The sequence below is a fragment of the Toxorhynchites rutilus genome, chromosome 2 (genome assembly GCF_029784135.1).
Source record: "Toxorhynchites rutilus septentrionalis strain SRP chromosome 2, ASM2978413v1, whole genome shotgun sequence".
Classification (NCBI taxonomy): Eukaryota; Metazoa; Arthropoda; class Insecta; order Diptera; family Culicidae; genus Toxorhynchites; species Toxorhynchites rutilus.
This window is the reverse complement of record NC_073745.1, coordinates 221715624-221728467: the sequence shown is the minus strand read 5'-3', so window position 1 is coordinate 221728467 and position 12844 is coordinate 221715624. Positions and strand designations below refer to the sequence as shown.

At 38.7% G+C, this 12844-nt stretch overlaps 1 protein-coding gene and 1 pseudogene across 3 annotated transcripts; both read right to left on the bottom strand.

The window, feature by feature from the left end:
* Nucleotides 1-4986: 4986 nt before the first annotated feature.
* Nucleotides 4987-9465, bottom strand: LOC129770437 (polyamine-modulated factor 1-binding protein 1-like). 3 transcript variants are annotated; one of them, XM_055773276.1, is made up of 7 exons: nt 9374-9465; nt 8505-9307; nt 5902-6022; nt 5778-5839; nt 5544-5723; nt 5266-5462; nt 4987-5209 (listed from the first exon to the last, which is right to left on the bottom strand). In XM_055773276.1, the coding sequence occupies exons 1-7, from the start codon at nt 9405-9407 to the stop codon at nt 5005-5007; spliced, it is 1602 nt and encodes a 533-aa protein (XP_055629251.1). In that variant the 5' UTR covers nt 9408-9465; the 3' UTR covers nt 4987-5004. The 3 variants fall into 3 exon arrangements, with proteins under 3 accessions (XP_055629251.1, XP_055629252.1, XP_055629253.1); XM_055773277.1 differs by having other exon boundaries at nt 4987-5206; XM_055773278.1 differs by lacking the exon at nt 4987-5209 and having other exon boundaries at nt 5335-5485.
* A 1585-nt stretch (nt 9466-11050) lies between these two features.
* LOC129766696 (protein IWS1 homolog) lies at nt 11051-12131 on the bottom strand (annotated as a pseudogene).
* Nucleotides 12132-12844: the final 713 nt, after the last annotated feature.

The following is a 12844-nucleotide window of genomic DNA, read 5'->3' as shown; positions in this document are numbered from 1 at the left end:
TAGAAAGCATTGAACTGTATTTCGTAAACTCTTTTTTGAAAGGTTTAATGGCCCTGAAAAGCGCCTTGTTTTATGGAATGGTTCCAATTTAGAAAACTTAGTACTCGTGGTTTTGAAAAAAACCATTTCGAACGCCCTCGATGCCGCCTTGTTCTGGATTTGCCACCAAAGCAGTTTGTATAAAGAACAAACTTTTTTCTTCTGCTACCTGATGCCGTTTTGCGATTGCGTTTGCCACTCGCCACTCGCTGCAACTGCCTGTTGTCTTGATGTCCACCGAACCGAATGTGTTCTGTTCCGAATGCGGGTTTTCTTATCGTCGCGAGCAGCTTTGCCAGCTAACTCGATCACTTCGGCGGCCGAAACTATATAACGCCGGCTAGGTGGACTGGTGCACTGGTACTAACGCGCTCGGCCTAGCTACCCTTGCGGGGAACTCCAGATCAACACGGTTCGAGCGGGATTTTGCCTTTCCCTTCACTTTTCCTCCTTTACCATGTCCAGACATGGCTGCTTGGGTTGGTTTGTTGATGTGTTGTGATGCGAACCGATGTGGTGTACGGTTTGAATGAGAATGATCGTTACGGCAGCGGAGCGGGGATTTTTAAGCTGACTGGCTGGCTCGAGAATTACGCATGTGTGAGACTGCGACCAATGTTTCGTTCATTTTTTTCTTTTTCCTTTCCAATCGTGCTTCATTCTATTTCGCTGCTGCTCTGGTTGCCCGTTTTGGTCGGTACGATTTGAGGAGCACAAAATGGACCAATCAAAAATGGGCACATAGTGCATTTTGACAATGCTTGATATTTCACAATTATTCAATTATTTATCTCAAGAAAAATGAAATGTTATTCGTTATGATAGATGCGTAGATATATTTCCTATCAATTGATGCAAAAACCTTTGCGATCTATTGAGGAATGCTCGAGTTATAAGCGTTCCAAATCTTGCATTTTTTCCTACTTGTTCAGTGCCTAGATTTCCATTTCACCCCCAATATCTTCCGGTTAGACGTAGTCCTACGTCAAAATACTTTGTGCTGAATTTCTTTGAACTGAAGGTACTATCCGGAAAAAGCAGAAAGAAAAAAGGATTCGGTCCAGGAATTGGATGCAAAAAAAAGGAGCAACAAATACAATATTGAAGTAACTCTACGATGATGATCCCCGAGAGTACAGAGCAGTGTTGAGAATAACACCTGAAAAAGTGAAAAAACTGTTGGATTTAATTGCTCCACAAATACAACGCAAGATACACTCATGAGGGATGCTATACCTACATAAGTGAAACTAGAAATGTTGTACCTTTCTTCTGGAATATCGTTCAGATTATTGTCGATATTTTTTTAGAATCTCGAAAGCATCCATAGCTAAAATAATTCCGAAAGTATGTAGTGCTACAAATGGCAGTTTAAAAGATTTTTCAAATTTTGAATTATTTCGCCTTGACAGCAGCTTCGTGTACCAATTTGTGAAATGAAAATGATAGTAGATTTGCAGGAGGAATGAATACGCCTCAAAAACTAAAATAATGAATGAAAATCTACTTTTTTAAATGGAATATGTATTCTGTTTTTTAGAACAATACTTTTTTTGGAAGTTGTGAGTGAATTTCGAATGAAAATTGTGCCCGATAATGATTTTATATTTAGAATCCCAAGAAAACTATTTCAAAAAGAAAACGTGCCCCACCAGCGTGCAAAACAAAATAAAATGAGTAAAAAAACTTTTTAAGTTAAACGGTTTATTTGTGATTAAACATAATAATGTACTAAAAGCTAGAGAAAATAATTAGGCAAGTTGCAGTTAGTAGTTATCACACCTCTCCTTCATTAGTCTAGGGCATTGATAAGACTAAAATAAAATAGTGGGACATATGATGAAATCACTAATTGTGGATAATGAAAATGAATGGATTTTATAATTTAAAAAGTTTTTGTTTACTCATTTTATTTTCTAGTTTTTAGTACATTATCTGTTTCATTAGAATATTTCTCTACAATAAAGGCATTGTACTGTATTCTATCAGTCAAAAAATTTCATTTGATACCGATATTGAGTAGATTGCAGAAAATACATAGTGTGTTCTCCAAGTCAAGTTCGTTGGTTTGATACACATATCTCAATCAACCTTTTTTTTTTGAGATGATATGGAATCAGCGATTTTGAGCGGAGGCCAAATTGGATTTTTCAAGATAAGCAGTTTTAAAATGACAGCAGTTCCTATCCGGTCAGTTCCTATTGGTCAAATTTCTATTACTGTGGGACAATCCTACAGACATACATACATACATACGAACAGTTCAAGCTAAATAAAACCGTTTAATAAAGTATATTGCTATTTTGTGATTGCGGCCATCTTGGATTTTAATTTTTCATGATCTACTGTGATCTACTATTCAAGCCCTTTCATTTGATACCCATATTAATGGTGTTTTGACATAATATGTAGTCCGCCATTTGGTAGAATTTTGATGGATTTGCATTTTTCATAAATAACCGTGTTCTGCTAGTCAATCCCTTTCATTTGATACCCATTGTTACGGGGGTTTCGGAGGTTCTATTCAGCACGCGTTTTTATCAATGTATAGCGAGCTCAAAGCTGTATTTATTAAGAGAAACAATAATTAAACAAGAACTTTACATTATTAGGTTTTACCTACATTTGATCTCCTCGTTTTAAATTCAAAGCACGACAGGATGATTCAATTATTTAACAATTTGGGAATTCAACTTTATTTTGGGTTCTATCTCTACTCCTTTTTTGTGATTAGCAAAGAATGTGTGGTACGAGAGAAGTTTTCAGAATGACAGTGATGACAGCTAGCTGTCAATGATTGTCTGGGTGCGTCATGGAGTGGCACCGTCCGGATGCGCAGGTTCAGATCAAGTCATCAGTGGCGTAGTTTGCTTCCCCCCAACACCCATATTAATGAAGTTTTGGGAAACTATGTAGTCCGCCATTTAGTAGTGGCAGCCATCTTGGATTTGCATTTTTCTTAAATAACTGTATTCTGCTAGTCAAGCCCTTTCATTTGATACCCATATTGATGGGGTTTTGGAAAACCCACATTGATGAGGTTTTGAGGAAGAAAGGGATCCGCCATTTTGTAGCGGCCTCTATCTTGGATTTACAAGATAATGAAATACGCAGTTTTGTAATGACTACAGAGATAAAGGTGTGTTCCAAATTTCAGATCAATCGGTCAACAAGAAGGGGGTCAAATTTCTACTAATGTGGGACATGTTACAAACATACAAACAGATTACAGGGCAAGCTAAATAAAACCGTTTAATAACAACGATTCCGCTTAGAAACTATGAGGGTTTTATTTGTTTTTTCAATAATTTTCAAGTCTATAATAATCTTCGCATATTTTCAAATATCTTAAAAATAGAGACATGTAAAGACAATGTAAAGATTTGGCATCGCTGATTCGAGCGCTAAATTCTGTTTTTGACGTTTTGAGGGATGCGAGTGCGAGTAAATTCAAAAAAATTTGAAGTAGCTCGCACGCCGAATCACACATGACACTAACTGGCATGATGTGTTCACACGGTGTGAGTAGCTGTACTGCAGTAACTGACTAGACCGACTCGTATGCTTACTCGCACCGTCTGAACCCGGCTTAAGTCGAGAGAGAGCACCGAAGTGTACAAACGAACGAGCAAAACACCGAGCAGCGCGCGTCACGGCACAATGGCTATTGGCAGTCAGTTAGCGATGGACTTTCGGAAAAGACAGTTGAATAGAAATAGTTTTCGACACGACAGCATGGAGTGTTGAATAGATATTGAAAAGAACCTAGGCAGATACTACACTTTGTGGGGGTATGAGGTGGGCCACCATCATCATCATTATCTTTCAAAGTATCAGGTCCCTACGCATCACATCTTCGTCAATTACAAGACCGCATATAATAGAAACTGTGTAGTCACCTGGAACGAGGAACAAATCAACGCACAGCTACAAGTAACAAACCTTAGTCCGAAGAAGCCGTTATTGACCAACCGGGAGAAAGATGACAAATGTCGTGACCCCTCAAGTATATGTACAAAGAGTGGGATATTCCAGCGAAGCATAACAGTCATTGTGATCAAGGTTATCATAACGCTGTTCAGATGCCACACAGAAACGACCGACGACAGCTATGGAGATTAGTGGACGAACGCGGCTTTCCCCGGAAGGTGACAAGCCTGATTCAGACAACGGCAAACGGAATCGGATCTCAGACGATCTGTTGGAATCGTTTGATGCTCACAGGGTCTCACTTCGACAAGACGATGGACTCTCCTGTCTGCTGCAACATGCGGAACACGATTTTCAACTAATCTAGTCAGTTCATCTGCTTCGCCGACGACGTGGACAAAATCGGAGGAACACATGCGACGGCAACGGACTTGTATACTCGACTGAAACACGAAGCAGGGCTGATTGGACTTGAGATCAATGCATCTAGAACTAAATACATGCTAGCAGGAGGGACTGGTCGCAACGACGAGCTCGATATGGTAGATGAATTTATCTTCATTGGCTAGTTGATAACTACTGATCACAACAACAACCTTGAAATTTGAAGATGCATAGTCAACGGACGTCGTGCCACAAATCCCTAAGCTACAACGAACTCCGACCCCGTACGAAGTGTACCATGTACAAATCCTTGATTCGATCGGTTGTTCCTTATGGGCACGAAGCATGAACGATGCTCGAGGAGGAATCACAAGCACTTGGTGTTTTCGAACGTCGAGTGTTCAGAACAATATAGGGTGGTGTGCAGGGAAACGAAGTATGGAGAAGGAGGATGAACCACAAACTGGCGCAACTCTACGACGAACGCAATGTCCAGAAAACCGAGTTCATTGACAATGTTGTGAATAAGATCCAATCTCATCATTGTAAAATAAAAATAAAAGGGTCGCTTCCTACTAGTTACAATAAGGCAATGTCAATTCTGCTATTTTACATAGAAAGTTTTTCACTGATTTAATTTAATAATAATGGTTAATGGTAAAGTTTGCCGGTAATTTGATCGTCGTATACGATTCTATTGGTAATTTGTTCATCAATCACATCATCTTCCAGAATCACATCGTTCGACGGTAGTTCTTCTGGGAATAGTTGACATAGTTTATTCCGCGATTGTTTGTTTAAAAGATTATCCACGGGGACCCGTTCTTCTTTGTTCCGGACACATTTATTTTCACTGCTAGCGGTAATTGCACTGAAGATTATCAATTGACATGGTAAAGCACTCAAACTTACATCATCCCCCTGAGTTGAAGATTCTCATTTTTCATCTGCCTCAAAACATCCAAGATTTTGTGGCTAACCACTTTGGATTGAACGGATTTCTGATCACAGACACTAGAATTTTGTTTCTCCATCGAACGCTGGCTCTGCTCTACACTCAAAATGTTATGCAATGTTCGAGATATTTCGAACTTCGCTTGTGCTTCCACCTGAATCAGAGTAGACACCATTCCTGTTTGATAATTTTAGGCCAACTTTACGTTGATCAATATGCAAATCGCTCTTATTACCTCATTTTTCACTCCAGGCTTGTCTAATTCAGCACATCGAGCGATGAGACTCTGATTACTCGCCTCTAGAGATTCCAAGAGCTGAGCGCGGATCTTCAGTTGAATATCATTTTGCTGTTTGTTATCAATCAGCTGGCGGTTCTCCCGTTGAAGTCGTTCCACCTCGGTTTGGAGTGTGACCTGTTGAAACTCAATCTGTAACTGTTAATAGCAATGGTCTTCTGTACTACTTACCACCATCTTCAACGCTTCGTCGTTTCGATGGTCGACAAGACTTTTTTGTTTTTGAACTGTTTCTGTAACCAATTGTTTAATGTGAATTTGAACTTGAAGTCAGAAAAATCATAGAAATACCAACCCAAGTTTGTGTTGAGTTCCAATATCTGATTGTCTTTATCCTCACAGATCTTCAAAGCATCCGCTAATCGTTGCTCCAACTCTCCCATCTGAGAATTTTGTGCATTTGAAATTTTCCTCATCTTCAATAATGATAGAATTAGAAAAAAATAAAAATATGGAAATAAAATATTAGGTGTACCGGTAAGTTTCTTCGGTTTAACAACATATGGCGTAACTTGATTATTATTCCAGTGAATCAAATTCCCAGACATTCGTTGGAAAGCTACTGTCATTGCGTGTCTTTTTTCTTTATTAAAAAGATTTTCAGCCGAAGGCTGGTTCATCTCTGATTGCGCGTCTTTTTCAGTATAAGTCAAAAAGTTGAAGCGTAAACAACCACTTCGAATATGTAGAATGTAGAATATGTAGAATTTCGTACCAACGACTGTTTTTACGGGGAGTGTTACTTTATTACTTCAATATGAAGAAAAAAGCTGCGAAAGTCATCGCATTTTGGTGGAAGTTTATGGTGACAATGCTCCAACTGAGCGAACGTCAAGATCCATCACAAACGCAACAAGAACTTGCAGACACAATTGGAGTAGCACAGCAAACCATATCCCATCGTTTAAAAGCAATGGAAATGATCCGAAAGATAGGAAATTAGGTGCCGTATGAATTGAAGCCACGAGACGTCGAACGCCGTTTTTTCACGTGCGAACAACTGCTCCAACAACATAAAAGAAAGGTTTTTTTTGCATCAAATCGTTACTAGCGATGAAAACTGGGTCCATTACGACAATCCTTAATGTCGGGCAACGTATGGAAACCCCGGCCATGCATTAACATTGACGGACGCGCGGAATATTCACGGCCAGAAGGTTATGCTGTCTATTTGGTGGGACCAACTGGTGTACTATGAGCTGCTAAAACCGAATGAAACCAATACGGGGGACCTCTACCGACGACAATTGATGCGTTTGAGCCTTGCATTGAAGGAAAAATGGCCACAATACAAGCAAAGATACGATAAAGTTATTTTGCAACACGACAATGCTCGGCCGCATGTCGCGAAACCGGTCAAAACATATTTGGAAACGCTGAAATGAGAGGTCCTATCTCATCCACTGTTTTCTCCAGATATTGCTCCGTCCGATTACTACCTTTTTCGATCGATGCAACATGGCCTAGTTGACCAGCACTTCTCCAATTTTGATGAAGTCAAAAATTGGATCGATTCGTGGTTGGCCGACAAACCGGATTGCCAGAAAGAAGGGAAAAAGTTGTGACTAGCAATGGACAATATATTGAATATTAAATTTGTAATCATTTTTGCTGAATAAAGCATTAATTTTTAAAAAATCGAGGGGTTGTATCTGAGATATGACCGCTTAGGACGTAGGACTACGCAATCTTTTTTTTAAATTGTTGGTTTATCATTTCGGATATTATTTTCGAATACGTTGAAATTTCATAAATAACTCTTTAGTAAAATGTTCCGGTGACCCTGAAAAGGTTTAATGGCTTGCGTGGATTTGTAGAATCATTTCAAGAAGCAACGATTCTTTCTTGCCTTTGCGAAAACAATACACTAATAGGTCATATGTCACAAATTGTAACTTTATACACTGTGTTTCACAACTATAGAACCACTCATATTTTTTGAGTTTCCACGTTTCACGTTTCTTTGTTTTTAAGAGGCTTTAAACTTTGCAGTTCATTCGCCTCCAAACCGAGTTTCCAGAGATATGTAAGAAGTCGGTTGAATTGCAGTATATAGTGTAGAATATTATAACTATGCACATTTAAAAGGCTGGCCATTTGAACTTCATTGTTGTGTTCAGGCGCGAAACATTCAAAAAACTAAAATTCCAGTGTTTCATAACTATAGAACCAGATGGAAAAACTCTCACTTCTTTACAAAATTAACGTCAATTTCATATGAATTATAATATGTTTCTAATTCGTAGGTCATCTTTAGTTCTCAATCAGTTGGAATAACCCATTCGGGGTGGTTTTGACCAAGTTGCGCCATGTTATAGTGTGTATTTCGTTCTACTCAGAGGATACTGCTCGTTTAAGCTCTTCAAATCACTCATAATGCTTGTAAGCTGCATCTACTATTCGTACTATCACTCCTTATAAGTTCTTGATAGGGTTGTAATCTAGTAAAAAAGCTGACCAGTCCAGAATCTGAATCCTTATTCATCAAAGCATGCCATGACTTTCCGGATTTATTTTCTTTTTGCTATCCCCCTCCGTTGCTTTTATTCTAGCGGCTGCATAAGTTGCCCGTTATTGACAGCTCTGTTTGGGATAGCACACAAATGGATGGAACAAATTTAAGGGGAAATGGGAATGCTTCCCATTTTCATCAATTTCAACCATATACAGACTATGGGATTGTAATGTATATCATATCAAACAAATTTCGGAAAACTTCCAATTCGATTGGTATGCAGCTCGTTAAAATCAGTTCGCTGCAAGAATAGTTATTAAGGTTAACTTTAATATAAAAACGTGACGTGACCTGCTTGCTGATTTGGCACCCTTAATGTGAGACGTAGTCCTACGTCAAAAAAAAAACGAAGAAACTTACCGGTACTCCTAAAAATACGTTACCTCATCTATCCCATTCTCCATCTTGCTTATCATAGCTCCTTTGGTTGCAACCTCTTTTTCCAGATTCTCGATTCGTTCCTGCTGTTGCGCACACATTATCTCCAGTTGGTGATTTTTTTCTTGCGCCACAGTAAGCTGTTGTTGCTGGTCGAACAGTACAGTGGCTTCCATTGGAGTGCCCCCAGAACCTTCGAAAGGTGGGCAAACCCCCGTCTGCAGTGCAGCTTCCACCGGCTCGGTCTGCACAAAAACACGCGCGATTTCCTCTTCTAAGCCTGCAGAAGCATGTTGCACCGATATGTTATTCCGAACATCCGAGCTCGTTATTCCTTCCTCATTCAATGCCTCCTTCGAAGCACAATATTTTCCATACTGTATGGCCAAATCGTTTTGAAATTTTTCAAATCGCACATTTACAAATTCGAGCATCTCCTTAGCGTGTTCGCCAGCCTCGTTAGATCTTTGTTCATTAGACCTTGGTGGATTTTTCTCAGTGAAGCTAGCAGAGCGGGGTTTTCGGAGATACGTGGGTAGCATACCGAGACGATGCACTTTCAAAATGCTTTTTTCATCCGATTTTGATTGACTGGTGAACCGATTGAAAGAGCCACTGCTCGTTGGGCGAGTTTTGTCCATTACGCCGGTAGCCGCTTTACGTTCCTGAATACTTCGACTACTTTGTCGGCCGGACAAAGGACGCGGTAGCCTTGAATGTTGGGGGGACTCGGTTCTCGTCGTTGTGGAAGGCATTCTCGCGATGCCAGAGTCAACTTTCGCGGGAATTGGTTTCTTGGATTTGGTCCCTTCCATGGTTAATAGAGATCTTCATAAAAAGCACATCAGTGATAAAATTACTGCTTATTTCCTACCTGTTGGGTTCCGCTTGACTACGTTGTTGCTCATTTTGATTTTTGGAAAAAGTCTCTAAGCTACTCGAAAAGTTGCCAATCTTCGATTTCTAGCAGGAGAAAATAATTGACGAAAATTGAGAGCCTACTTAGATGCAGAAAAAATCCAAAACCTTTTTTTTCGTGATAACACCAGATCTCGACGTTTTATGCATTTTTAAGTAGTTTGGCACCGAAAAAAATCTATTTTCCAAATTTCCTTTAGAAAGATTTTCGAGGTTCAAAAAATCAAAACTTTGTGCGCTTTGAGGCACCCCTAAATCATGTCCGATTAAGCTAAAAACTTGCACAGGTCATTTTCGGGCCAATAAACAAAATGTACATGGTCGGTTTTTGAAATTTTACATGACCATTTTCGCTGCCACCCTAACCTACACACATACCAAGAGAAATATATGTTCCTAAAATATTCTAATACTTGAAAGTTGCAGCTTTAAAATGATGTGCATTCCATCTGTAGACGTTTATTTTTCTCGTAGTTACAGTAGGGGAGGACGGGGTATGACGGCCACCCTAAGCATTAGGTACAATCAAACACAATGTATACAAAATTGAAGCATTTCAATTGTGTCAGCACCGATATTTAGGATGTTTTGTACAATCACGTTGATTTTCAGAAGGTTGACCTTTTATTTCATAATTTTTTATGGTAAATCAAAAAGGTATAAAAATGATGATACTAAAATCATGCGTGGTAACGTTGGCTACCACTAGGGGTATAAAGGCCACATGATTCTAGCCGTATAGAGAATAATTGTTTCCGGTGAAATTGTACTACAGATCAAAGTCATTGTACTATAGATCAAGAGTGACAAGAGTGGAAGGTGTAGTTTTCCCTGAATTACCTATAACTTGTTTAATGCACAACTCTTATCATAATAAAACACTATTATACAGTCTATTGCAAAATTGAGTGTACACATGCTACTTGACGATACTCATCATTTATTTGGTACAAAATATCTAGAATACATTTTTTCTTTTGATGTATAAACAAGAATTAGGGTGATTATTGTTGGTATCGGTTTGACAATTCGATTAGCAAAAATATCTCACACTAGCTGACCCGCCAAAAATTTGTTTTTTGTTTTGTTTGTCTTCCAAAAATGGAAGTAAAAGTAACGAACCAGCCAAATGAGTTGAAAGTCACTATAATACAGATAAAAAAAAAATAACATGTTTCTCCGTTACATGGAATAAATGTTTTATACAGAAAATATGATAGAATAAAGACAGCCCTAAATCGGACAATTCCTTCCTCGAGTTCTGCTCTCATCAACACATCTGGCGATCCTTTTTTTTTTGGTATAGATAGAAGAAGATATAGGAGTGCATTTCATCACATTAAAATCCATTTCCAGTTTCATCAAACATCAAATGGACTAACAGCACTTGTCAGTGGGGCTGATTCTGATGCGCGAATGAGAAACGACAGCTCGGAAAAATTGTCTCACTCAATTTCCGAAGGCGACTATGGTGAGATTTTTACCTTGAATGAACTCTCATGAACACTCACTCAATTCTCGTGGGCGATTGCAGTCAAAAAACTTGTCATTTTGTGACTTTTGAAGTCGTATCCTCTTTTGTTATCGACAAGTACGAACAATGGAAGCCAAAAAATGAGTGCGATTTGCGTCTTCATTTATGATAGAATTATATATTTCAGGTTACGTGTGACAAATCGGAAGCAGTTTCAGGAGTTGATAAGGAGGATGGAGAAAAATCCTATTGTGACTAGAAACCTCAAATTTTCTGAGATATAAAAAATGTCGAAGTCCACTTTTGCAGCCTAATTTTATTATTCTTATATTATTCTACTTTTATCGCTTTTTTCTCTAGAACTGCAGCTTCAAAGATGTAGGAATAATTACCCGACTCATATCAATATCACTTGTTGATTTTGGCCGAACAATGTACTCCTTACCCGAAGGCATGGGAATGCGAGCCCATTGTACCCATCCTTTGCTTCCGGATCGTAATACACCCCTAAAAATGAACGAATTTGATTATAATAAAGAAGTTGCTTCCTATTATCATAATTGTTACTTATTAGCCTCGGTGAACGGTAAGCCCTTTTTGCTGGTACTGCTCTGACCCTGTGGGTCCGGCGAGGTTTTGCGTTTTTTGGACATCTGCTGCAAGTCTCGTTCCTGGCGTTCCTCACGTGATATCGCTTTGAAATCGATGCTCAGGTTGAATATAGGTCGAGCCCATTCGGATATCAATTTTCCAGCGCGCTATCAGTTTAGTTTGGATTCTCGAGGGTGCTTGTAGAGGTACATCACGGCCTTTTCAATTCCTGGCTATTTGAGATAGGACTTTTCAATACAAGGAAACTGAAATCCAAACATTACTTAATGGTAGTCTAAACACTGCAATCTCTCCGACAATCTTACATCGAAAAGAAGTTCCAGAATAGATTCTCGAATCTGCAAACAAGGCAACGATTTGTTCGGTAACGGAGCTTATTAATCCGTCAAAACGTTTAGTACGTTATGCTCGATGAAGGCAGGCTGAAGATCCTTCGTGATCAGCTGGGACATGGCAAACTTGAGATGGTAATTTTCTTGTCTGCTGGCTTATTCTCTTTGTTGAGTTGGCGATCTTCTTCAGCTGCATGTCATCATCTATCCAAAAGGCGAAACTGCTCATTATCTATGGATAAAATTTAGCTTTTGGAATTTTATTAAATGCGATAATAAATATATCTTACCTGCATGGCTTTTATGTGAGGAGGCTATAAAATTAAAAACCTTTTCACCAAACTTTTAGCGTAAATATTACGGAATTAGCACCAGACACTAAATCAAAGCACGAATGCAGAATCAAAACACGGATACAAAATCAAAACAATTGATATAACATACAATCATATTAATGCAAAGGGACTGCAAAAACAGATTTGCAAATATATTTTTTTTTTATCTTCTTATCCCAGTGATATTATTATTCATCAATTATAATAAGAGGAAAAAATTTATAAAGATGAACGAAATTATTCCCTGTACATATTTGTAACAAGAAATGAAAATTTTTTAAATCAAAAAAATATATATTCATAAAACACATTGAATGCATAGAGCCTTTGCAAAAACACAAGCTTTGGCATATATTTCAATGAACACTGCACCATTTGTCATTCATTTGGTATCTCACTCCGAAATGAACCTCTTACGTAAGGGCAATCGCCTTCGGCGATACGGTGACCTAAGTCATGTGACTTTGAGGAGTTCATTGCTGTCACATTCCATTCGCGCAGGAGAATCAGCCCCAGTATGTAATTTTAGAACATATGGAAATTTAATCTTCCGAATTTTCCCTTTTTCCTTCAGAGTTTTCCGAAAATTTTCAATTGTCATGTTTGGCTGGAATATTTTTGGTTGAAATGTGTAATATTTTTATGGGACACCCTCTCCATTTCAGAGGAGGGAG

Coding starts and splice junctions, on each gene's coding strand:
- LOC129770437 (XM_055773276.1), bottom strand. CDS start 9,407: ATGAGCAACAACGTAGTCAAGCGGAACCCAACAG. Junction 5,840..5,901: donor GGAACTCAACACAAACTTGG/GTTGGTATTTCT, acceptor AATTGGTTACAG/AAACAGTTCAAAAACAAAAA. Junction 5,463..5,543: donor AGCCTGGAGTGAAAAATGAG/GTAATAAGAGCG, acceptor ACTCTGATTCAG/GTGGAAGCACAAGCGAAGTT.